At 44.1% G+C, this 25,532-nt stretch overlaps 1 protein-coding gene and 1 pseudogene across 3 annotated transcripts in view; one reads left to right on the top strand and one right to left on the bottom strand.

Moving 5' to 3' along the window:
• The first annotated feature begins 1,509 nt into the window (after positions 1-1,509).
• The window catches only part of UBAC2 (UBA domain containing 2), a 187,162-nt gene continuing 163,139 nt past the window's right edge, over positions 1,510-25,532 (top strand). For 2 of the 3 annotated variants that reach the window (XM_025363993.1, XM_025363996.1), the window contains exon 1: positions 1,867-2,015. Coding sequence is in view for 1 of the 3 variants with exons in the window: in XM_025363995.1 (XP_025219780.1) it covers positions 1,985-2,015 (31 nt within the window). In the remaining 2 variants the exon portion in view is untranslated. Of the gene's footprint in view, positions 2,016-25,532 lie in introns of all 3 variants that reach the window. The other variant, XM_025363995.1, reaches the window with a different exon arrangement.
• Positions 16,096-16,493, bottom strand: LOC112610629 (annotated as a pseudogene).

Genomic DNA, 25,532 nt, shown 5'->3' on the forward strand with positions numbered 1-25,532 from the left:
AAACTACTGTCTTAGCATTACTATGAAAGTAGTTTTGGACTTTGCATCCCCTTAATGGGTCAGGGTGTAGCCAATCAACAGCTTCTGCAAACATAAAGGACGTTTTGACTGTCGTTTTCCTGAAAAATAACTCGAACGAACCTAAAGGTAAATGTAAAATGTACTTCAAGACTGTGAAAATGGGCTGGGCTCACGCCTGTAATCCCAACACTTTGGGAGGCCGAGGCGGGCGGATCAAGAGGTCAGGAGGTCGAGAACAGCCTGACCAACATGGTGAAACCTCATCTCTACTAAAAATACGAAAAATAGCCAAGCGTGGTGTCAGGCGCCTGTAGTCCCAGCTACTTGGGAGGCTAAGGCACGAGAATCGCTTGAACCGGGGAGGCAGAGGGTCTCTGGGGAGGCAGAGGGTCTCCGTGAGCCGAGATCGCGCCACTGTACTCCAGCTGGGGGGAGAGAGACTCCGTCTCAAAACAAACGAACAAAAAAAAGACTGTGAAAATGAACTTTACGAATAAAGCCTAAAGAAGCAAATAAAAGTCATACTTTTGCCTTCTAAAAATAATCAATGTTAACATTTTGGCCCACTGGAACCTCTCTTTGAGGGTAGGGACTGTTGATCTACGAATCTCAGATTTAGCACACTGGCTGGCACTTATGAGCACTGAAAAAGCTTTTTTTTTTTTTTTTTTTTTTTTTTAAGTACTCCATAGCCCATCCCTTTCATTTAGCTGGGTAGTGTGGTCAATTTCCCCATAATATACATTCTTACATAATTGTATGTATTTCTGGGGTACAGTGTGATGTTTCCATACATAAACACGTTGTGCAACGATCTAATCAGCGTAATTAGCACATCCATCACCAAAACACTTGTCATTTCTTTGTGGTGAGAACATTCAAAATCCTCTCTTCTAACTATTTTGAAGTTAACATTATTGTTGAGTATAGTCATCCAAATGTGCAAGAGAACACTAAAACATATTCCTCCTAACTGTAACTTTGCGCCTGTTGACCAGCCTCTCCCCATCCTCCCTCCCCACTAACTCTCTGTACAAGAATAATCACTCTTTTACTCTACTTTTACGAGATCAACTTAAAAAAAAACTTTTTAAAACGACTGCATAATATGTTTTCATGCTCACACTCATTTAAAAACCGTGACTTTGGCAGAGTAACTTCATTCTTCTAGGGGCAAAAATTTAAATGGTCTGAGTACGGAAGCTCGCCGGGGCACAAGTGCTGGGTCGCTCCGCCGGGCTCGCCGCGCCGGGGACCCCCAGACACCCGCCACCACGGCGGGGAGGGCAGGGTGCTGACTCCTGGGGCCACGACACTCGGCTCCGGTGGTGGGGATTCCGCGCGGGACCCACGAGGGAACAAAGAGGCGGCTGGACGGCCCAGCTCTCCGCACCCGGAGGGACCCGTTCCACCTCTCCGGCTCCCGTACCCCTCCATCCGCATCTGAGTGACCAGATCCCACTGCAGTCAACAGCCCGCGGGGTAGCCAGCTTCGAGGGACCGCCCGGAAAGACAAAACGCGCGGGGAAGGCGCCGGGCGTCCAGTCTCGGGAGAGATTAGAGATGGCGTTCCTGCCCAGCGCCGGCAATCCAGAGGAATCCGCGGCCATCGCGGATCCACTAGAGGTGAGGCGGCACTGAGCCCAAGTGTGAGGCTCCCGGGAGCTACGCCTCCGCTGCCCCAGTGCCACCGGTTTTTGCCTCAGGCGGCTCTGCCCGCCATCGTTTCAACCTGGAGAGATGGGCCCTCCCCTACGGACGCACTTCCCTTCCCCGGCAGGAAGGAGGGCGCTGACCCAGGGGGCACACGCCCCTGGCTGCGCATGCGCCATTCATCCGCGGCGAGTGGCCTCGCGGAGCCGGATTCGTCGCTCCGCCGGGAGTGCGCCTGCGCGGTCGCCGGGGCTCCCACCTCAGCTTCCCCTCCCCCGGCCCCCTCGGGGGCTCCGAGCCCGGCGAGACCATGTTCACCAGCACCGGCTCCAGTGGGCTCTGTGAGTACCGGCCTCCGCCATTCTGGCTGCCCCCTACACGCCACCCTGGGCACCTCACTGAGGAGGCTGGGGCAGCGGGGACCCTCGGGTTTGCCGGAGGTGGTGGGGCCGACCCTCCAGACTGGCGTCCGAACCTGCTAGTTCCTGGTCTTGGGGGGGTCAGCGGAAACCGTCTCCATTTCGGCCTGGAGGGGCTAATGGGAACAAAGCCCCGCTGCCCGCCCGGACCCCACCTGGTGTCCCCAGGTGCGATGCCCAGGAGTCTCTTGGGGCCGCTGCAAGTGGGCAGGTGCCCTGGTGTTCTCGTGGGCCGGCCCCAGGCCCTTTGCGGCGCGTGTGCCGCGCTGAAGGAAGGGGCCGTCCCCCTCACCTTGCCCCATTCATTTAGGCTCCTGGGGGACCGAATTGACTCCCCCCGCCCCCACTTGCAAAGTTCAGCCTCCGCTTTAGAAGCTGACCTCTCAGTTTCACTTGGATGTGTTTCTTCTCCAGTCTCCAAGAAGAGTTTTTATACAAACACACACTGATGAGAGTGCTTTCAAGTGGAGGGAAGTTAGGAAGTTGTGGCGAGGGAGCGCAGCTGTGCTGCTGGAGGTTGCTGTTTCTTGGCGTGTTAGCGGTGGTCAGCAGGTAGGGGGCGGAGAAGTGTTTTTACAGCCAGTTGAACGGCTTTTCTCACTGACACTGAGTGTGTGGAATTGACTTTGCGTACGGTAGACTGCGTGTTAACAGGCACCGGTACAGCAACGGAGAACTGCTCTAATTTTGCAATTGCTTGTCACTGTTCATACTCCATGTGAAGTTAATGCTGCTGGAGGACAGAAACATCTGACATTTCCAAATATTAAAGATCTGTTGGGAATGTCATGAATCTTCTGAGAATACGTGTCTTGTCTTATAGTCTGACAGTAAGTTAGTATCAGAGCCACAGGCATGATTTTAAATCTTCCTCACTTCTCAATTTCTCAGGTTTTGAAGCGGTTTCAATATTTATGATTCCTTTTGTTTCATAATTAATTTGATTTATGGCATCTTTCATGCATTGGTCCCAGAGTGTGTTACAACTACTAACTAATCTTCCCCAGCCTGGCTTGGTGGCTCATGCTTGTAATCCCAGCACTTTGGGAGGCCAAGGCAGGCGGATCACCTGAGGTCAGGAGTTCCAGACCAGCCTGACTAACATGGAGAAACCCTGTCTCTGCTAAAAATACAACATTAGCGGGGTGTGGTGGTGCATGCCTGTAGTCCCAGCTACTCGGGAGGCTGAGACAGGAGAATTGCTTGAACTCGGGAGGCAGAGGTTGCAGTGGGCCAAGATTGCGCCATTGCATTCCAACCTGGGCAACAAGAGTGAAACTCCGTCTCAAAAAACAAAACAAAACTAATCTTCCCCAAACTACCCTGTAGATAAAGAGCGTTATGACTGTAGCTGAAGCTGACAGCTCAAGAAGGCAGTGTGGTTTTCCTGGGATCATACAGTGAGCCAGGTACTGGTGGTTATGAAATTAATGGTAGAATTATTCAATTTCTGTTGTTCTTTAGCATTTAGATCTATTCTTGCTAGTCAAAGTACATAGAAAAAATTTAAAGGGCAAGAGAAATCTGTTATTGGTTGCTCTACTGTATTAGCCATGAGATTATATTGGCCAAGTGTATTCAAATTCGATACAGGGCGACTGTGGGGAAGATAATATTTTATTATCTATGGCGCATGGTGGTGAGTGTTGAATTCTAGGAACCAAACTGTTGCCCAGGGAGAGACCTAGGCCCAGAGCCCCTCTGCAGCTGTCTTGGCCTGTTTCTAAAATTAAGTGCCTCTGCAGTGTAAGAGTTGTTGGGATGGCCGTTCCTCAGAAGGCTGTGTCTTACATGCTCGTTTTACAAACATTTTGGGCATCTCCTCTGGGCAATGAACTGGGCTAGGTGCTGGGAATGCAGCAATGAGCAGGTCCCGGTCTCAGTGCTTACGGTGCTGACGGAGCTTGGGCACAGTTTTCCAGGACTGGTCATTAGAAAAGGCTGTGTGTCAGCTTTAACAGTTTTCTCTGGAGAAGCTACCCACAGAGGGGGAAGTGATTTCCTTCATTTTATTTATTTATTTATTGAGATGGAGTCTCACTCTGTCACCCAGGCTGGAGTGCAGTGGCAGATCTCGGCTCACTGCAACCTCCACCTCCCGGGTTCAAGCGATTCTTCCCCCTCAGCCTCCAAAGTAGCTGGGATTACAGGTGCCCACCATCACACCTGACTATTTTTGTATTCTTAGTAGAGACGGGGTTTTGCCGTTTTGACCAGGCTGGTCTTGAACTCCTGACCTCAAGTGATCCTCCCTCCTCGACCTCCCAAAGTGCTGGGATTACAGACGTGAGCCACTGCCCATGATTTCCTTTAGATAAGTTGAGGGACCCTTTAGCAAATCAAAATTCTGATCCTGAGTAAGAATCTGAAAGAAGGATGATACGTGTGCCTACCCCCACCCCCATGGGTGGTGAATAACAGTCCCTTTCCAGGGAGAAATCCCTGACATTTCCTACCACCTGCATGTTTCCAGCGTTTTGTGGTTAGTAGATAATAGTGTTTTAGTGTTAAACTTGCCTTTCTCTCTCAGCCATTCAACAAGTGTCTGTTGAGTACCCATATCAGCCACACATTGTTGATATACAGAGGATAAAGTAATAAGCAGGATAAAGGAGACCAGCATCAAACAGGTCAGTGTGATTCACATAGTGACAAGTGACATGAAGACAATGAAAGGGTAACTGCAAACACCGAAGTTATGGTGGAGGACCACTTTAGCACGCATGGTCATGGAGGGTAGCTGGGAAGGTGACGCTGAGCTGAGGCCCAGATGGTGTGAAGGAGCCAGCCATATGAGAGTTTGTTGAAAACTCTTCATTTTGAAGAAAGGGGACAGCAATACAGTTGAAAACACCCTGCTGTGGCTGTTTCAAGTGCTTGAAACTGTATTGCTGTCTGCCCAGTCACGTAATTATGACCGGGTAAAACTGCATAGGATTAGTGATCATGACTTATTTTAGATTCCTTACTTATAGACCAGTGCTGTCACTCAGCTCTACGTTGAGTAATATGTGTATCATTTACTGCATTTATTAATAAGCTCCTGTTTACCTCACAGTATGTTCACTGTGTAATGATGGACTCAGTCAACATTAATTGCATGCCTAATATTTTCCAGATATAGTTCCCACTCTCAAGGAGTTCAGTGTCTATTGGGGCAAAACTTTTTTGAAAAGAACGTCTGTGCTCGGTGCTGTGGGTTTATTGCAGGGGGTGGGCTGGTTGTGGGGGGGCACAGTTAAGGAAGACTTCCCAATGTAGCAATATTTGGACTGACTTTTCAGAGTTTGGCAGGCATCATAGTGTGGAGAAGGCCTCTGGGAGGGACAGAGACTGGACAGGGCTTGGCAAAGAGGCAGGAGGGAATGAATAAGGGGTGGTTATGGCTGGAGTGAGCAGTTCCTAAGAGGTGTGTGGTGAAGTCTTTCAGGGGACAGTGGAAGGTGAGACAAGAGCTAGGGACAGAACTTGTGAACATTTTAAACTTTAAAGAGGGAGAAGAGTAGGTGCCAGGGAAGAAAACTGAGGAATGGCCAAGGAAGTAGGGGGACACCCGGGAGGAGAGAATTTCAGGGAAGAGTGGCTGATAGCATTACACGCTGCAGAGATTTTCAAAACAGGCCTGAAGTGCGACCTGTGGGAAAGAAAGAGGCCCCCCAGAACCTTTCCAGAATAGTTGGGGAGAGAATTCAGATTATAATTAGCTGAGAAATGAGTGGGATATAAATGGGAGACAGTGAGCTTGGAAAATGCTTTCAAGATCTCAGTTCTGAGAATCAAGAGAGTGAGTTGTGGTCAGAGGTGGCCGCAGGTGTAAGGGGGGAGTTTCTTTTTTTTTTTTTTTTTTTTTTTGTGACGGAGTCTTGCTCTGTCACCAGGCTGGAGTGCAGTGGTGTGATCTCGGCTCACTGCAACCTCTGCGTCCTGGGTTCAAGCGATTCTTCTGCCTCAGCCTCCCAAGTAGCAGGCACTACAGGTGTGCGATACCACACCTGGCTAATTTTTGTATTTTTAGCAGAGATGGGGTTTCATCATGTTGGCCAGATTGGTCTCGATCTCCTGATCTCGTGATCCGCCTGCCTCGGCCTCCGAAAGTGTTGGGACTATAGACGTGAACCACTGTGCCAGGCTGGGGGAGTTTCTTTAAGTGGAGAGGAGGCTTAGCGTGTTTAAAAGGTGTTGGGAAAAACCCAGTGGGAAGGGTGTGGGTGAAGATACAGACAAGAATGAGTGATAGACCTGAGTTGTGAGGAGGTGAGGATCTGGGGCCCAGGGCAGGTGTACTTCTCATTGCTGTGGGAGGGAAGAGGAGGGGTTACTTTTGGTCATGGAGCAGTGGTTCTCAAATGCTGCTCCTGTACCAGCTGCAAACAAAAATCAATCACGGTGTTTTCTGAATGCACACCTTCCTGGTTCTCCTCCCCAGAGGGTGAGATTCAGAAGAGTTAGCATGAGTGTCAGAAACCTGTTATTTTTTGTTTTAAGAAATGTGTATTTTTAAAGCCTCCTCGTCCCCCCCACCCTAGGACATTTTAGTGGACAAACAGATTGAGATGGAGGCAGGAGGGAAACCATAGGCAGGGCTGAGAGAACGGAGTCTGATGGGCTGATGAGAGAAGATAGAAGGATTCTAAAGATGTGTATTCTGGTAGATTGTGTCAATAAAGCAGATTGGATCTGGGGAGAGGGAGGAGTTGAAGTTGACTCTGCTTTACCTCTTGGGCAGCTGGATGGATAGATAAAGTTCCCAGTCACTACAGAGGGAATGTAGAGAAGCAGGAGCTCCTTTCGGGGGAAGATGAGTTTAGCTTTGGACCTATGCAGTGTTGAGGGGTTTGCAGAGTCCAGTCAGAGGTACTCGGGACACCTGGGGAAAGAAACCCAGAGCTGGATTGGATTGGACATGAGTAGGTGAGAGTTAGGTTGTGGGTGTGAGTGAGGACTCCAGAGGTGGGGGGACAGTTGGAAGCTGAGGACAGATCTTCAGGCCATTCCAGTATGTAAGGGATGCATAGAGAAAGGGGAGGCAGAAAGTAGGCAGAGCTGGGGGCTTCTGTAGGCGAAGCTGCGTCTCCTCCCCTAGTCCAGTGGATGGATGTGCCCTCTTCCACAGAAGTGCTCATCCCACAGCTGCTTCCCTGGCTCTGCTCGCCACTGTTTCTCTGCTTGCCAGCCTCTGATCCCTCCTTGTCTCCAGTGTCTCAGCCCATTTGTGGCATCTCTTTCTTCATATCTAGTCTGGAACCTGTAGTTCATTACCAGAGCTATGGTCTCATCCAGACTCTCAGAGACCTGGCACATCTGTTCTGCGGTGCTCATCGAGTAAGACCCTAACTTCGTATTGATTTATGGGGTCAAGTCTGGGCCCTTGGCACCGTTTCTCAGCTAAGTTTCTGGTATTCAATTCTCAGCTAAGTTTCTGGGATTCAGTCATCTCCTTATGCTACCTCCATTTTGTCCCCGGCTCAAGGCTGTTCTCAGTCTCTCCCCATCTCTTCACCCCCCATCTCACTCTTCACCCATCCAAAAAATTGGGGCCATCACCTGGGTGCTCCTTCTGCTTCCTGCTCCCTCTCCCTGACTTGTTTCTGTCCACACTCAGCTTTGTTCCTTTCCTCCAATCCAGAAGAATGAAGCAGCCGCCTCCTGAGGCCCACCGGCCACCGATTCTGAACTCTTTCCTGTCTTTTCTAGCACCACTCCTGCTTCTTTACCTTCATTCTCTCTCCTGCAGGAATGAGCCTGGCATGTGGTTACAGCTGATGCTTTCTCCAGCGGGTGCCTTAGTGGCACCCCCTCCCTGAGTTGGGAGCCTCTGCCTGCTGCTGCGTTGACCTGGGGGGATGCATCCTTATTTGGTGAGAGGGCATAGTATAGAGATGTAGCACACAGGCCTCTGAAAGTGAGACTGCCTGTACTTCAGATGCTTTCTTGATGGGTAGGAGGATCAGAAAAGTTAATGTGTGTGGACCTCCTAGAATTTTGCCATAGTAACTATTCAGATGTAAGTAGTATTAACTGGATCCTTCTTCTGAGTCTATTCTTAAAAATACAAAGGTACAACCCATCCAACAACTCTAGTGTGTGCCTTCCCAACTGCTGACCACCTTCTTTCCAGCTCTTAAAAGGTGATCTTCCCTTATTTTTTCCCCCTTCTCACTTCCCTTCACTTTTTAGCCTTGTGCCATTAGTCTGCTACTCTTCGATGGCAGGGCCCTGTTCTGGGCTTATTGTGGCTTGCTTCTGCTCCGCTGTACCACTGAGCTGCTCTGAGTGAAACTCTTATTTGATCCAAAACATTTGGTAGGGAGCCTTGGGTCAGATGCAGTTAGAGAAGTTTGATGAGCCTAAGGTCCACTGGTATCAGCCTGTGGCGTGGACATTTGTCTCACTGTAGAGCTGGGTGAGCCCTCAGGACTGGTAGGGTCATTCGAGGCCTGCACTCTCCACCTTCGTTCCAGCTTAGGATCCTGCCTTTGGAACCTGAATACCCTGTCCCCTGCATGCTGCTGAATTGGACACCAACGTTGACTCTTTTTTTTTGCATTCTCACGAAGGAGCAAACCATGTTCCTACTGACATTGTTTCTTAAGTATGCATTCAGTGTGGGAGATGATCCAAATAAATCTTTATTTTTGCCTCTCACTGTCTCTTTTTTTTTTCCTTTTTTTTTTTTTTGAGATAGAGTTTCGCTCTTGTTGCCCAGGCTGGAGTGCAACGGCGTGATCTTGGCTTACTGCAGCCTCCGCCTCCTGGGTTTGGGTGATTCTCATGCCTCAGCCCCCCAAGTAGCTGGGATTACAGGCATGCACCAATACACCTGGCTAATTTTGTATTTTCAGTAGAGATGGGGTTTCACTATGTTGGTCAGGCTGGCCTCGAACTCCTGACCTCAGGTGATCTGCCTGCCTCTGCCTCCCAAAGTGTTGAGATTACAGGTGTGAGTCACTGTGCCTGGCCTTCACTGTCTCTTTAAAATACACTCAGTTGGGGAGCTGTTTGCTTTTATGAAAAGCTATCAGGCCTTGTGACTTACCCTTTATGCTTTCATTCACTGATTCAGCAGATACTTCCTGAGCACTCCTGTGGGCCAGCCGGTCTCCTAGGTTCTCAGGATTCAATAGGAAGTAAAAGGCCACATGTGCATTTAAGTGGTGATGATCTTAGGTGATAGAAGTCTTGAAATGTAGGCTCTGTTTAAAAATTAAAAGTGTCCAGTTCAATATGTTAATCAACACTTCAGTCTTCATTCAAAGATAAGACTTTCCCCCCATTTTTTTTCCCAGTTAAGACTTGTAGTTGGCAACCATCTCTGTCAGAAAAAGCAGTGTGACAGGCTTCTGGTGCGTTCGGCTCCTCTCTGTCCCTCAGATTTCTTGTGTCTGACTTCACTAGGCTCTGGATTGAGTGGAATAGGAGGAGGAAGGAGTGGTGAGGTGCTCAGATTGTTCTTCTATAGCTCCCTGAGCCTTGCACGTGGTTAAAGCCGACCCTGTGTCCTGCAGGTGCTTCAGTGGGCTCTTCAGAGACTCCTGACTTCTATCCCTGCTGCCTCCTTGACCTGGGGGTTTGCATCTTTATTTTGGTCGACTTATTTTGGCCAGTTTATTTTGGTGACTCCTCAGCGCCTAGGAACTTAGATCCCCCTAGAGTTTCCTCCTACTGGAGTTCTTTTGGCCTGCTTGGGGGCACTGTTGTTTGAACCCAAGAAGACCCTCTGCTGACTCTCACGCACAGCCTGGCTGGTACTGTGTGCTCCTTGCCCTGGTTGTGCACGTGGGTCCCAGTGCTCAGCACAGCTTCCCCGGCTCTCTAGATTTCCCGGGTTGGAGATCCACTGTATCCTTGCTGGTCACAGATTTAGTGCATGAAATAGGCCATTGAACCACGACCTCAGCTTGGTATGAAAGTGTGGCTGTACTCACAGGCACTCAAGGGTTCACTTCACAAAGCCCCCGCCTCCTGTCCTGTCTTCATGGGAGGGAACCCTCACATTCCACTGTCTGTAGCCCTGACCTGGCTGAGAGGACTGTGGGACTCAGGGGACTGCCTTGCAGTCACTCTTGGAAAGTTCTGCATTCTGCTATGGAGCCTCCCTTTGGTGGCAGCAGCCCTTCTCTTTTGGTACCTTAGTGGAAACTCCTGTTTTATCATCTTGTTTTGGTTGCTTTTCTGTTTTGTGGGCCAGGAATGTTTGACTCTCTTCTTTAAGGCAGGCTTTAGCGTTTATACTCTTCTGCTGTAACCAGGCCTGGGTTGCCCAAACCTGAACAGCTCATTTACTCTTGGGGATACACTCTTCCCCACCTGTCTTAAGTTTTTGGGAACTGTATTATTGAAACTTCCGAGGAATATACTCTTCATAAATTTTAGCAGCCAGGCACAGTGGCTCACACCTGTAATCCCAGCACTTTGGGAGGCTAAGGCGTGTGGATCACCTGAGGCCAGGAGTTCGAGACCAGCCTGGCCAACATGTTGAAACCCCATCTCTACTAAAAATACAAAATTAGCCGGGCGTGGTGGTTGGCTCCTGTAATCCCAGCTGCTCGGGAGGCTTAGGCAGGGCGAATCGCTTGAACCCGGGAGGTGGAGGTTGCAGTGAGCTGAGATCGCACCTTAGCCTGGGTGCGAGACTCTGTCTCAAACAAACAAACAAAATTTAGCTAAAAAGGAAAACTAGGCATTAACTATGGAGGGACAAGCTTAAGAGAGGATGCTTTAAAAAATGTTTCTTTTCGTTGTAAAAGTAACATTAACCACACTATAGGAAGTTTGGAAAATAGAGAAAATCCAGTCTTAGCGTTTAATTTAATTTCTTCATCTTTTCTTTTTCTATACACTTATGTTCTTGTTTTAAAATAACTGAGTTTGTTATAAAATGAGTACATGTTCATCAGAGACAATTCTGCGATGCAGGAAGGGAGTTCAGTGCAGTGCAGGAAAGCACTAGGAAGAAATAAAATGGCATTTATTGATATTTTGGTGTTTCTGCTGTTTTTCCAGTACAAAAATTAGTATCTAAATAAATAGGTAAAAATAAATTTATCTCAATACTATTTTCTTACTTGCTTCTATTCTACCCAACAGAGTCTTTTAAAATGTAATCATAATGACCATGTATGCACTCTGCTTTTTTCTTTTTCTTTGAGACGGAGTTTCACTCCTGTTGCCCAGGCTGGAGTGCAGTGGTGCGATCTTGGCTTGCTGCAACCTCCGCCTCCCAGGTTCAAGCGATTCTCCTGCCTCAGGCTCCCGAGTAGCTGGGATTACAGGCATGTGCCATCATGCCCGGCTAATTTTGTGTTTTTAGTAGAGATGGGGTTTCTCCATTGGTCTCGAACTCCCGACCTCAGGTGATCTGCCCGCCTTGGCCTCCTAAAGTGCTTGGATTACAGGCGTGAGCCACCGCGCCTGACCTATTTTTGTATTTTTAGTAGAGACGGGGTTTCACCTTGTTGACCAGGCTGGTCTTGAACTCTTGACCTCAGGTGATCCACCCACCTCGGCCTCCCAAAGTGCTGGGATTACAGGCGTGAGCCACCATGCCGGGGCCCGCTTTTTCCCTGTCATAAGCGTTCCCCTAGGATGCTGTGCTTGCAGAATTAGGTTGTTTCTCCCCTTTTTATTTTATTTTAGTAATGCCGAGAGCATCTTAACTTTCAGATACTCGTAGAAATGAAAGAAGGTTGAATAAAGTGTATTCTTGTATAACTTTTAGTACATAAGTACATACAGCCAAATTCCAATCCCAAAGGGTAGTACCAATTTCAACTCCACCAGCAATTTAAGGGAGAAAAAATTGCTTTTCTTAAGTTATTACAGTTCATTTTCACAGTAGCCCTATGAGGATAGGTATTGTTATTTTTCCCCTCCACAAACGAGTCTTTTCAGGCTCAGAAAATAATTTGTCCAAGACCACATAGCTAGTAGTATGTGGAAGAGCTGAGATTTGACTCCAATTTGCTTGCTTCCAAAGCCTGTACTTTCTACTGTATCATACAGTGAAAATTTAGTCCCTTTAGTAGAAAATGGCAATGGCAATATGACTTGTTAAGCCTTAGGACAAACATCTGGGAAAAAGAATCATTATTTAAACAAGGCTGCTAAATGTCTACATAGTTCTTACACCTTTTCAATCAGTGACTAATAAGTGTGAGTTATTTTTGGTTTTACTGATAAAATACTATGTGCTAGGCACTGTTCTAAGCAGCTTACATATATTGACTCACTTAATTCTCAGAACAGCCCTGCGAGGTAGACAGTTATCCTCCCCAACTGCAGCTGAGGAAACTGAGGCACAGACATTTAAGTAACCTTCCTACTGAGGAGCAGGACTAGGATTTGAACCCAGATGATCTGGCTCCCTATTCTGTGTTGCTCACTACTGCTTCTCAGCCTTAAAGAAGTTTATCTCCGTGTGTCTCCCAGCCACTGGGATCGTCTTAGGCGAGTGATGTAAATAGTAGCTCAGGTTAGTGTAGAGCTTGAGTCTCAGTCATTGGAAACTGCATCATTGTGTCCTGGCAAAGTGCTTTTCCCTCCTCCCCTTGGGACCATGGCAGCTGCTTTCCTGGGCTCTACCATGCTCCTTCTCCTGGCTGCCAGTGCACCAGTCTCCCTCTCCCCACATCAGAACCAAGATCCAGTTTACCTTTGGTAAATATGTTATATGCCCTAATTAGGATCTTTTGTAGCAGTTAGTGCTCTACAGTTGTTTTTATTTGTGTAACCTCTGTTTTTCTCTTCCCTTATCAAGTCATCTTTTCCAACTTTTTCCATTCTCAATCTGTCTCAATATCAATTTTAGTAATGTAGGTGGAACCTATCTTACATCAAGAAATTTTAAAATTGGCATTTTTATAGCATTTTAATAAGTGAAACTTGCTAAAGCATATCTCATCAATAATTTAGCATTTTTGAAGTGTGCTTTGTGAAACGATACTATGAGGAGCTCCTGAAGTTTTAACCCTCATTTAAACTGTGAGTGTAAATGAGAATTATAAAGTAATCCTTATTTAAATCATGATCTTCCCCCCAGATTTTTCCCTAAGGCTTTCTAAGTTACATTGCCATTGTTTTCAGTCATTTCCCAGAATTTAGTCCCTTCGGTGGACATGATACAATGGGAAGAGCATGACACTCATCTTTGGAAAGGGTTCTGTAGCCAAGTTAGGTTGGGTATGTTGTTGGCCATACTGTTTTTTGACATTGACAATGCAGATTGACACTTCAAAGACCCTTTGCAGCCCTGCAACAGAGAAATCTGTTTGACTTTATTAACTCTGTTTCTAAGATTTATTGGGGGAAATAAAATATAGGGAACAAACATAAATTTCCATTTCATTGTACTGCCCAGATTTGATCATTATTTCTGTATTGTTGTTGTATAATTTTTTTTCTCCTTTATGTGTGCATGTAAATACACATTTTTAAAGGAAAAGTCAGCCTATCTACAGTTTCATATTCTGCTTTTTTCATTTAATCTTCTTGAATGAATTCACTCCATGTCATTAAGTAATCTTCAAGCCAACTTTTACCATTATCTTTGTTTTGCCTTATTACAAAACTGAAACATGTTGAAAAAGTTCAAAAATTATACAAATATTGTATGTAGTGTAGAAAGGACTAGTCCCACATAATGACTCCCACACCCACATCACCGTTGTTGGTAGTCTAGTGCTCATTCTTTTAGACTTTTTCTGTGTATGTGCTTATCTATGCATTCTTTTTTTTTTCCTGACACATGTATATACACACATCCATACACCTATACATTTGGTTTTATACAGAAACGGCATTCAGATATACATTCGATGTTCTTCCAGCATCTCAGATATGAAAAAAACATAAGTTTGAATGATTTTAACTTTTTTTTTCAATTTTTTTTTTTTTTTTAAATTTAATATGGGGTTTCACCATGTGGGCCAGGCTGGTCTTGAACTCCTGACCTCAGGTGATCTGCCTTCCTTGGCCTCCCAAATTGCTAGGATTACAGGCATGAGCCACCACACCCTGTCCGTAACTTTATTTTTTTTTTCTGAGACAGGGTCTTGCTCTGTCGTCCAGCCTGGAGTGCAATGACATGATCTCAGCTTACTGCAACTGCCGCCTCCTGGGTTCAAGTGATTCTCCTACCTCAGCCTCCTGAGTAGTTGGGATTACAGGCACCTGCCATCATGCCTGCTAATTTTTGTATTTTTGTAGAGACAGGGTTTTACCATGTTGACCAGGCTGGCCTTGAACTCCTGACCTCAGGTGATCCGCCTGACTCGGCCCCCCAAAGTGCTGGGATTACAGGCATGAGTCACTGCACCTGGTCAATTGTAACATTTTATCGTACTAAAATAAGTTTTTTTGCAGTATTTTCTCACTTAGAAACACTTAGAACATCTTTGTAACTAAGCTATTGATTGCATCTTTAACTTCATTTTAAAGAAATAATCATAAATGTTGAATTATAGAGTCAAAGGATAAGAATATTTTATTTTATTGTAGACAGAGTCTTGCTTTGTCGCCCAGGCTGGAGTGTAGTGGCATGATCTCAGCTTACTGCAAGCTCTGCCCCTCAGGTTCAAGCGATTCTCCTGTCTCAGCCTTCTAGTAGCTGGGATTACAGGTGTACACCACCACATCTGGCTAATTTTTGTATTTTTACTAGAGATGGGGTTTCACCGTGTTGGCCTTGAAGTCTCAACCTCAAGCGATCTGCCTGCCTCATCTTCTCAAAGTGCTGGGATTACAGGCGTGAGCCACTGCCCCTGGCCTGATTGTGTATTTATTGTAGAGCCAGGGTTAGAACCTAGGTCAGAAAACCTGCCCCGTTGTTTCTTGAATCTTGCATTATTTTTTGCCTTGGCATCTTTGTTTGTTTGTTTGTTTTTTCCTGGAATCCCTCCTGGAGTAAATTTTTTTCGTGTAAGGACACAGGTAGTGAACTTCTGAATCTTGCTTGGCCATTCTTGTGCGGTCCTGAATGACTGGATTCCTAATTACCTAGTGTGGGTTTCCTCTTTGTGGGTACAGCCTTTTCCAGCAAGAGGCTCAAACTTCAAATGGCAGGGCTGACTCTAGGTTCTGTTTTAGTATGCAAGGCATATGAATAGGCTGGTTTGCATATAGGGTGCAGAGGTGGGGAGTAGGTAGTGGTGGGGGGAGGCAGGAATGTGAGAACCCCCTGCAGTCGTCAAAGCGGAGCTCAGCGCTTTCTGTGACTTCTACTCCTGAGTGAAGCTGCCCTTCTTATTACCCTCCTTTTCCATTCCCCGTCACCTGTGCTGTGATCTGGTTTGGAAGTTTGAAGTTACCCCAAGCTCTCTTCTATTTTTTTGCAGACCTCCAACCCCCTTAATGTTCTCCTTAAGCAGATTGCCCCCCACCCCACCCTTTTTGGAGAATTTCTAGGATTTTATTTTGGGGGAATAAGTAAACTTCTTCTCCAACCTGGAATGGTGGGGGAAAGGCTGCTTGTAGACAGTGGGTTTGGGGACGGGTTTGAGGCCCCACTGTCATGCTTGCTCGGTGGCATTTGCACCACTGGAGATGATTTTAGACAGGTTGTGGGCCCAACAGTAAACACCATTGAAATAAAAGTCAGGTCATGACTCCCTTTTCAGTTCTTTTTTTTTTTTTTTTGAGATATGATTTTTATTGAGCTTATCCACCACAGTAGAAATAATGTCTGTACAAAACCAAGTGTTTGTTACTATAACTTCTGCATCACAATTAAAATCCAAATAGTTTTAAAAACAGTCCACTCAATCAAAACCCACTACTTCAGAATCAATAGCTTCTTTGAAGCCACAGTAACACTTAAATATGGTTAAGACTCAAATGCAGAAATTTGGTTGGTTGGAAAGCTAATTAAACTTCCAACTTGCTCAAATAGAATCACAAAAAGACAAAATTGTGTTTTTCACAGAAATACAGTCCACTGGAATCACCAACACTGGACAGCTGTTCTAGTATTTAAGAGTCCTGAGATAACACGGAATCCAGGCATCCATTAGACAGTCTTCTGTTGTCCTTTCTTTCCAATCAGAGATTTGTGGATGTGTGGAATGACACCACCACCAGCAATTGTACCCTTGATGAGAGAATCCAATTCTTCATCTGCACGAATAGCAAGTTGCAAGTGACGAGGGGTAATATACACTTTACCTTTAAGTCTTTTGATGCATTTCCTGCCAGTTCAAGTCCCTCTGCGGTGAGGTACTCCAGGATGGCTGTGCTGTACACAGCGGCAGTCGTGCCCACACGTCTGTGACTGGTCGTCCTAGATTTCAGGTGTCGATGAATATGGCCGACTGGGAACTGCAAGCTGGCTCTCTGCGAGCAGGAAACTGCCTTTGTCTTGGCCGTTCCGGAGTCCTTCCCAGCCTTACTGCCAGCCATTTCGAATTCTGCTGAAGCTCAAGCAAGGCAGAGAAAGGGCTAATCAGACCCACGGTGAGATCCCACCGCCTACTCCTTCGTTGCACCGTGATTCAAACTGCCCTTTTCAGTTCTTACTATTCCTGATTGGATCAAATAGAAAATCTTGGTTTGGTGCTAGTCTGAAAGACCTCTCTAATAATGGCTATTTTCCCATTGTAACAAAAAGAGCAGGAGGTAATATTAGACTTTAATAACTTTGTTTTGTTACAGGCTGGTGCAAAAGTAATTGCGGTTTTTGCCATTAAAAGTAAAATGGCAATTACTTTTGTACCAACCTGTATTTGTGTGTGTGTGTATGTGTTTGCGTGTTTGCGACACAGTCTCACTCTGACACCCCAGATGGAGTGCAGCGGCGCAATCTTGGCTCACTGCAACCTCTGCCTCCCTGGTTCAAGGATTCTGATGCCTCAGCCTCCCAAGTAGTAGCTGGCATTATAGGTGCCCACCACCACACCTGGTTAATTTTTGTATTTTTAGTAGAGACAGGTTTTCACCATGTTGGCCAGGCTGGTCTCGAACTCCTGACCTCAGGTGATCCGCCCACCTTGGCCTCCCAAAGTGCTGGGATTACAGGTGTGAGTCACCGTGCCTGGCCTAGTGTGTTTATTTTTATAGTTACCACCTACTAATGAGAAAGCGACACTTGTTTTCCATTTACTGTAGTGATACCAAATTTCCTTTAAAATATTTATGTAAATCACAGTAAGGTGATTTAAAGAAAAATATTAAGTAACAGGATCAGGGGAGGCAGAAACTGTGGTGCTGTAGTGGTAATGCCTGCAGTTTGAGAAATGCCCTCAATTCTCCTGAGGATTGCTTGTGTTCTTCCCCAGGTCTTGGTAATTGTTGATTCTTTCTCTGGACTCAGTTGAAAGGACACATTTCTCTGGTGTTTTGAGGGTTCTTTTATTTTGAAACAACTTTGGAATGGTGGGAACGTGGACAGGTGTCCTGGGTCTGCTGTCTTAGACTGGAATTTTACCTGGCGGTCTTCTTGGTTTCATTGTTTTTGCTGGACTGTTTTCCTCTTTCCTTTTTCTTTTCTTTTCTTTTTTTTCTTTTGAGAGGAAGTCTTGCTCTTGTCCCCCAGGCTGGAGTGCAATGGCGCGATCTTGGCTCACTGCAGCCTGCGTCTCCCGGGTTCAAGTGATTCTCATGCCTCGGCCTCCTTAGTAGCTGGGATTACAGGTGCCTGCCACCACGCCCGGCTAATTTTTGTAGAGACGGCATTTCACCATGTTGGCCAGGCTGGTCTCGAACTCCTGACCTCAGGTGATCTGCCCGCCTCGGCCTCCCAAAGTGTTGGGATTACAGGCGTGAGCCACCGCACCCAGCCTCTTTCCTCTTTTTCGAATTAATTTTAGTGTTTGGGGTTTCAATGGGGCTTGTTCCCCGCTTCAGCTAGGCCGTTGCTCAGTATCAGTCCCCCCACCCATTAGGTGCTGAAGGGCCGCTCAGAAGCCCAAACTTGCAAGGATTTTTCTGCTCGGATCTCTTACGCTTTTCTCCCAGGGAGAGGTCCCGTGGCTCATCAAAGCTTTAAAACAAGACTTGGGTTTCTCCGCCGTGCAGGCGTGTGTTCTGCTTGCCCTTTCTCCAACCCAGACTCACGTAGGCTACGCTGAAACTGCGGAGGCAGACCCTCTTATGTGGCCTGGGGACGTTCCAGCGCCATCTTTGTAGCTCGGGCATCCTTGCTTGTCACCCTGTTTGGTTGACTCCGACTCCTTGGGTCCTTGAACACAGGGAGGCACCCCGGCTTGGGGCCAGCTGTTACCGCACACGCCCCGACATGCGGCCCTCTGGTGTCTCAGCTGCGCTGACGGATGCCCACCAGGCGGTGCTTCTCCAGGCCCAGGCGTTTCCTTTGGTCTCTGTAGAGGTTGTGGGGGGCGGGTTGGAGAGGAGAGTTACTTGCCAGCACTTTAAAATTGGCTTATTTCAGACCTAAGTTCAGGTGTCTGTGATGTCCTGAGGCGGATGATCTGGCAGCCTCAGTGCGAGTTGTTATGTGGCAGCATCCGCCCAGCTCTCGCCCACCTTCTTGCCATCGACTCCCCCGTTTCACTGTCTGCCTAGCCTCTGTAGGCACTTGAATTTACAACACATTTTCTTGCCACTAACCACACATTTCCCCCCTTGAGAAGTATTATTTCTTCTTTCTTACAGTTTATCACATGGTCCAGAACTTTCTGTAAGCTTCCTGATTTACTTTTTAAGAGTTATTCCAACTGTTAACTGATTTATCCCATATTTGTGTGTTACAGTCATAATTTTTTAAACTTCTTTTGGCTTTTAAAATTATTTCATTATATTTCTTGTCTAATTAGTACTTTTAGTAATTGCTGCTTTTTACATTTAATGAAAGTATTAATGTCTGTATAAAATCTCCCTAAGAAGTATAAACCCAACTGGTGGCCACCACAGCGGTGGGACCAAAATGAACATTTAGGTGCCCAGTGCCTTTGCTGACTTGCAGATTTGATACACTTTTCTCTGGCATGCAGGCGTCTGTGTTTGGTGCTGTTTTAGGACTTCCTTTTAAAATTTTACAGCTCACTCTTTCCTCCCCTTTAATTCACATTGTTTAAGTATTTTAGATGTGGAGCACATTTTTTGTATATAGAGGGTAAGTTCTTCTCTTTCCTGACCTTTTTTTTTTTTTTTTTTTTTTCCTGGAAACTTCTTAGCACTTTCTCCGGCTTATTTTCCAGATAAACTGTATAACTATTGCTTTGATAACAAGTGTTTATTGACTGCCGGCCTGAGCCACGCACTCTGCCCAGTTGTTTGGGGACCTGCATGAGGAGCAGTCAGTGTAGCAGGTGTCCAGTGTCATTGAATTCTCCCCAATGCATTAGGGACAGGAGCTGATTGATGGCTTCCAGTGTTTTACTTCTAAACACTGTAGGGAAATGGGTGTAACAAAAATAAACCTGGAACATTTTGATCCCTGGGTAGTCTTCGTTGAGATGATCACCAGGAGGCACTCATTCCTCCCTAATGTGGTCACTGAATCTAAGTTTCATTAAGTTTTCTTCTAGGAAGTCCAGAGACTTGAGGAATAAATCATAGTGGAAGTGGAAGATGTCTCTTGCAAGGCGTGGGTTTACTGTGCTTTTGTGGATTTCTGCCCTTAGTTTTGCTTTAGCTCCTTTCTGATGAAAAACTTTATAAGAAAATTACTTTATGAGACATCAAGTCACCCCATACTTGTGAGAACCCTGAGAAATTTGCCAAATAGTTAAGTAGTCAGACATAGGAAAACCAATGTTGTGGTAGGATATGGCGGCCCCTCCTCTCAAGGGTGTGAACCCTACAGGGCTTTTTGATGTCTGTATTTTTACATGCGTGACTTGTGGAGGCAGGCAATTTCTGGGTTGCTCCCCTACCTGTCTGTCTTCAGCTAGAATGCTTCTGTAACAGCCCACAGGACAAAACTTTGCAAGGCCTGTGGTTAGTGTCTCCAGTAACCAAAAGATACATATTTTATTCAGGTAAAATTTGCCGTTTTAACCGTTTAAAAATGTTCACTTATTGACTTCCACTACATTTACATTGTTGTACAATTAACACCAACCACAATTTAATTGCAGAACATTTTATCACGCCAGAAAGAAACGGAGTACCCATTAAGCCAAGCTTGTCACCCTGCAGCCCATGGGCCATATGTGGCCCACGACAGCTTTGAATGCAGCCCAACACAAATTTGTGAACTTTCTTAAAACATTCTGAGATTTTATCAATTTTTTTAAGCTTATCAACTATTGTTAGTGTTAGTGTACTTTATGTGTGGCCCTAGATAATAATTCTTTTCCAGTGTGGCCCAGGGAAGCCGAAAGATTAGACATCCCTGTATAAAGCAGTCATGCCCCACTACCTTCTCCCAACTGCCCCTGACAAACACTAATCTGCTTTCAGTCTGTATGGATTTTAAAATTCTGGACATTTCATATAAGTGGAATCATACAGTATGTAACTTTGTGTGACTGGCTTTTTTTCACTTAGCATATTGTTTTTGAGGTTCATCCATGTTGTAGCATGTATCAAGATCCATTCCTTTTATGGCTGAATAATATTCTATTGTATGGATATACATTTTGTTCATTTGTTGATGGACATTGGTTTGTATCCACTTTTTGTCTTACCATGATAATGCTACTATGAACATTTGTATGTAGGTTTTTGTGGAAAAACACTGTGTTTTCAGTTTTCTTGGGTATATGCCTCAGAGTGTAATTGCTAGGTCATGTCATAATTCTATGCTTGACTTTTTGAGGAACCAAAAAGATATATCTTAAGTATTAAAATAGTAATCATATAAAGTTATTGTACTTCCTTCTTATATATTAAAAAGAAATGGTTTCTTTATAGTCAGGCAACACCAAGTTCAAATCCCGGCCCCTCTACTAACTAACCGTAACCTTTAGTGGGTTATTTACCCATTCTTAGTTTATTTCTTCACCTAGAGAATGCTGATAATTAATTCCTGCTTTAGGGCTATTATAATCACTGAGATGGTATTACATATAAAGTGCTTTTATTAGCACAGTGCCTGGCATAAAATACTCCACATATACTGTAATATTTATTTTAGGATAATACATAGTCACCCAGCCTGATTAATATTTATTGCCTCAAAGAAATGACTGTGTACTTTGGTCAAACCAAAAAGAAATCAGACCCGAAAGGAAATCTTAAACTTTGTGTTTTTATATTATCTTTGCCAGAGAGGTATTTTGCATTTTTACTTTTAGGTTAATGCATTGTCTGTTATTCTCAAAGTTTGTAGCATCCCTATTTTCAAAGGTGGAAGGATCTCCTGCAGAGAAGTGACTTTTTCTTAACCTTCTGTTTGATCTCTGCTTGGGTTCTGTATGTGTGAACCACTTACTGGCTCTGCTCATAGAGAGGCTGAAGATTGCTAGTGACTTGCCCCATCTCAGTGTGTAAGGATGCACCATATGGATCTTTTTCTTGAATTAGTAACTAGTTACAAATTATTTTTTCTAATTGTCAAAATAGATTTTTTTTTGTAAAAAATTAAGATCTCCATGAACAGGCCAGAGATTATCACTGGTAATATTTTCGTAGATGCTTCTAAAAAAAGTATTGATATATTATTTTTGTATAGTAATACCACTAGAACATTTTGCACTTACTATTTAGGAACATCTTTCCAAGGTGTGAAATATTTTTCTACAACTTGTTTCTTAATGTTGAATATTATTCCATTTTTATGGATAGAACATAATTTACCCATTTCCCAACTGGATATTCATATTGTTTCTAGTCTTTTCACTATTATAAACAGTGCTGCGATGAACATTTTTGTAGCAAAATCTTTGTGCTCATTTATGATAATTACTTTGGGCTAAATTTCTAGAAATGGATTTCTTGGATCTGTGTTGCAGCCTCCACAGACTGCAGTCTTTATATTTCGTTCACAATTACATTTACTTTTGTTACACAGGGCACCACTTTGATTTCTGTTAGTGCCGTTTGTGATTGTGTATGTCTTTTACTTGAAATCCACTGTGAAGGTGAACATTTCTTTGAACCGTGGCACTATATGGCAATGCAGTGTAGTCAGTTGTGCTTGCGGTCCGGATTATCAGAGCTTGAATTCTGGTTCTGCTGCTCACTAGCCTCTTCTTGCGCACTGTTTCAGTGTACTCTGCCTCACCTTTTATTCTGTTTCTACAGAGTCCCATTTGGTGTGTAAGCTGGTTTGTTGTTCTTATTTCTCTGTTCCTCCTGTGGAGCTTCTTTTCTGTGGCCACCCTAGACCATTGAGGATGGAAGCTGATGGATAAAAATGCTGCCCTGTTCCACCTGTGATGGTAGTTGAGACACATTCACCAGGCTTCTTAGAAAGTCCTGCAGGTTCCAGCATCTGTCAGAAACATCTGTCACTCATGGCGATCGCCTACTTGACAGTGCCCTTCTTTGGACTCTTCCTCTGTTTCCCTCCCTGTGTCCTTCACCACTGCTCCCTGGGATCATATCCTAAAATAAAGTACCTGCCTGTAAGCCTTTGCCTCACCTTTTACTCTCAGGGGAACCCCGGCTAAGACATTTTGTTGTCATGGATAGGTAATATCTCCGAGTCACAGTTTTGTCTTCTGTATAAATCTGAGAAGAGTAACGTCTACCTCATAGGGTTATTTTGAGGATTAAACCATGTAATTCATTCATTCACCACATAGTTACTGAAAGGCAACTGTGTGCTAAGTGGTGGCATTCTGGCTATGGGGATATGGGCAGTGAGCAAGACAGCTAGGACCCTATCTTCATAGAGTTTACCTTCTGATGAAGGAGACAGACAAAGAAGCAAACAAAGAATTTCAAGTAGTAAAGAATGCCACAGAGTAAATTAACCAGGATGACGCACTCAAAAGCAAAAAATTACGATTGAAGTCCACTCTGGGGAGGTGCTGTTTGAAATGAGGACTGAATGATGAGGATAAGCTGGACATGGGAAGAACATTTTGGGTAGAGAGAGTAACAGGCACATAGGCCCTGTAGTGGAGTGGCAGGAGCAAAGTAGCACACGTAAAGTGTCATGCTAATGCCTCCACTTCCTAAGGGCTTAATAAATGTTGGTTGGTATTAGTAGTTACTAGTTGGTTATATTAGTAATTAATAGTAGAGGTTAGATCAAAGGGGATAGCCCATTGTTAACAAATAGCAGTAAGTGGTCAGTTTAGCCTTATGAGTTGATGACAAATTGGTTTCATAGAATAAGCAGTAATTGGGCAGGATGAGAATGGTTTCATAGTATACTTTAACTTGTTGATATGGTAAATTACATTGATTTGTTTCGCATTCCCAGGATAAGCTTTATTTGGTCATGATGTATTCTTTTTATATAATGCTAGGTTTGATTTACTGATGTTTTGTTGAGAATTTTGCATCTGTTAATATGTTAATAAAGTATATTGGTCTAATTTTTGCCTTTTAATATCTTTACCTGGTTTTGCTAACAGTGTATCATTGGCTTCATAATGTGAGTTGGAAAGCGTTCCCTATTTTTCTGTGTTGTAAAAGAGTTTGTGTAGAATTGGTATTTAAATGCTTGGTAGAATTCTCCCCTGAAGCCATCAGGCTTGGAGTTTTCTTTGTTGGAAGTCTTTTAACTATAAATTCAATTTCATAATATCTATAGGACTGTTTAAGTTATCTATTTCTTCTTGAATGAGCTTTGGTAGATTGTGTCTTCCAAGGAGTTTGCCTGTTTCATCTAAGTTGTCAAATTTATGGGTATAAAGTATTTCGTAACATTCCCTTTCAAAAAAAATTTAGTTGTGATAAATTTTAGTAGTGATAAGAAATGCATAATATAAAACTTACTATTTTAACTATTTTTAAGTCACAGTTCAGTGACATTAAGTACATTCACATTGTTGTGCAACTTCTTACTGTCCTTTTAATGTCTCTGGGATCAGTAGTGATGCCCCCTCTTTATTCCTGATATTGATAATTGTGTCTTCTTTTTGTCCTGATCATTTCTGCTGGAAGTGTATCAGTTTTATTGATCTCAGATAACCAGCTTTGAGTTTCATTGATTTGTCTCTATTATAGTTTGATTTTTCCATTTCATTGATTTCTACTCTTAATTATTTTTTTACATCTGCTTGCTTAGATTTTAATTTGCTCTTTTTTTTTTTTTAAAGATTGTAACCTATACCATTATTTGAGACCTTTTTTCTTCCTAATATAAGCATTTTTATGCTACACTTTCCTCTCTAAGCATTGCTTTAGCTACAGTCCACAAATTTTGCTTGGTTGTGCTTCAGTTTTTAATTCTGTTTTAAATATAGTCTAATTTCCTTTGTGACTTTCTCTTTGACCCAGATATTGTTTAGAAATGTGTTGTTGAGTTTTCACATATTTGGGGGATTGTCCATCTTTCTGTTGTTGGTTTCTAATTTTTTTTTGTGGCCAAGGAGCATGCTTTGTATGATTTTAATTCCTTTAAATTTTTTGAGGAATCTTTTATGCCCAGAATATAGTCTATTTTGGTGAATGCTCCATCTGCACTTGAACAAATGTGTAACTTGCTGTTGTTGGGTGGAGTGTTCTATGAATGTCAATCAGGCCAAGTTGGTTGATAATGTTTTTCAGGTCTTGTATATCCTTACTGATTTTACTAGTCAGCTTGGGCTGCCGTAACAAAATACCACAGACTGGGTGGCTTAAAGAACAGAAATTAATTTTCTCACAGACTCAGAAGCTAGAAGTCCAAGCTTAGGGTCTTGGCAAGTTTGGTTTCTCCTGGGGCCTTGCAGGAGCCTGCTGCCTTCTAGCTGTGTCATCACATGGTCTTTCCTTTGTGTGTGGGAGCATCCCTGGGTCTCTCCTTTTTCTTATAAAGACATGTCACATTGAATTAGGGCTCAATCTATCCTTATGACCTCACTTAACCTTAATTCCCTCTTTAAAGGGCCTCTCTCCAAACACAGTCAACATAGAGCTTCAACATACCAATTTGAGGGGGTCACGTTCAGTCCATAACAGTGATTTTCTGTTTACTTGTACTGTCCATTACTGTGAGAAGAGTGCTGAATTCTCCAATTATATTTGTGGATTTATCTATGTCTCATTTCAGTTCTATTAATTTTTGCTTCATTGAAGTCCTTTCTCAGCTCTCAGATTCTATGATTCTCTGTGTACCCCCCACCCAATGTTTTAATTATGCAAAATTTCAAACATGCCACAAAGTAGAAAGAGTGGTACACTGAACACCCGTATACCCATCACCTAGATTCTACAATTAACATTTTAGTATGTTTGCTTTAGCAAATATCAATCCCTCTATTTATTTGATCAGTACCATATTATTTTTTAAAATGCATTTCAAAGTAGATTATAGTCACATTTTCTCTAAACACTTAAATGTGCATTGTTATTAACCAGAGTTTAAGAATTATTTAAAGGTTTTTTTTGAGTTAAAATTTTTACGTAGTTAAAGTACAAATCTTGAGTTGATGAGTGAATCTTATT

This window comes from Theropithecus gelada, chromosome 17, assembly GCF_003255815.1.
Source record: "Theropithecus gelada isolate Dixy chromosome 17, Tgel_1.0, whole genome shotgun sequence".
Lineage (NCBI taxonomy): Eukaryota > Metazoa > Chordata > Mammalia > Primates > Cercopithecidae > Theropithecus > Theropithecus gelada.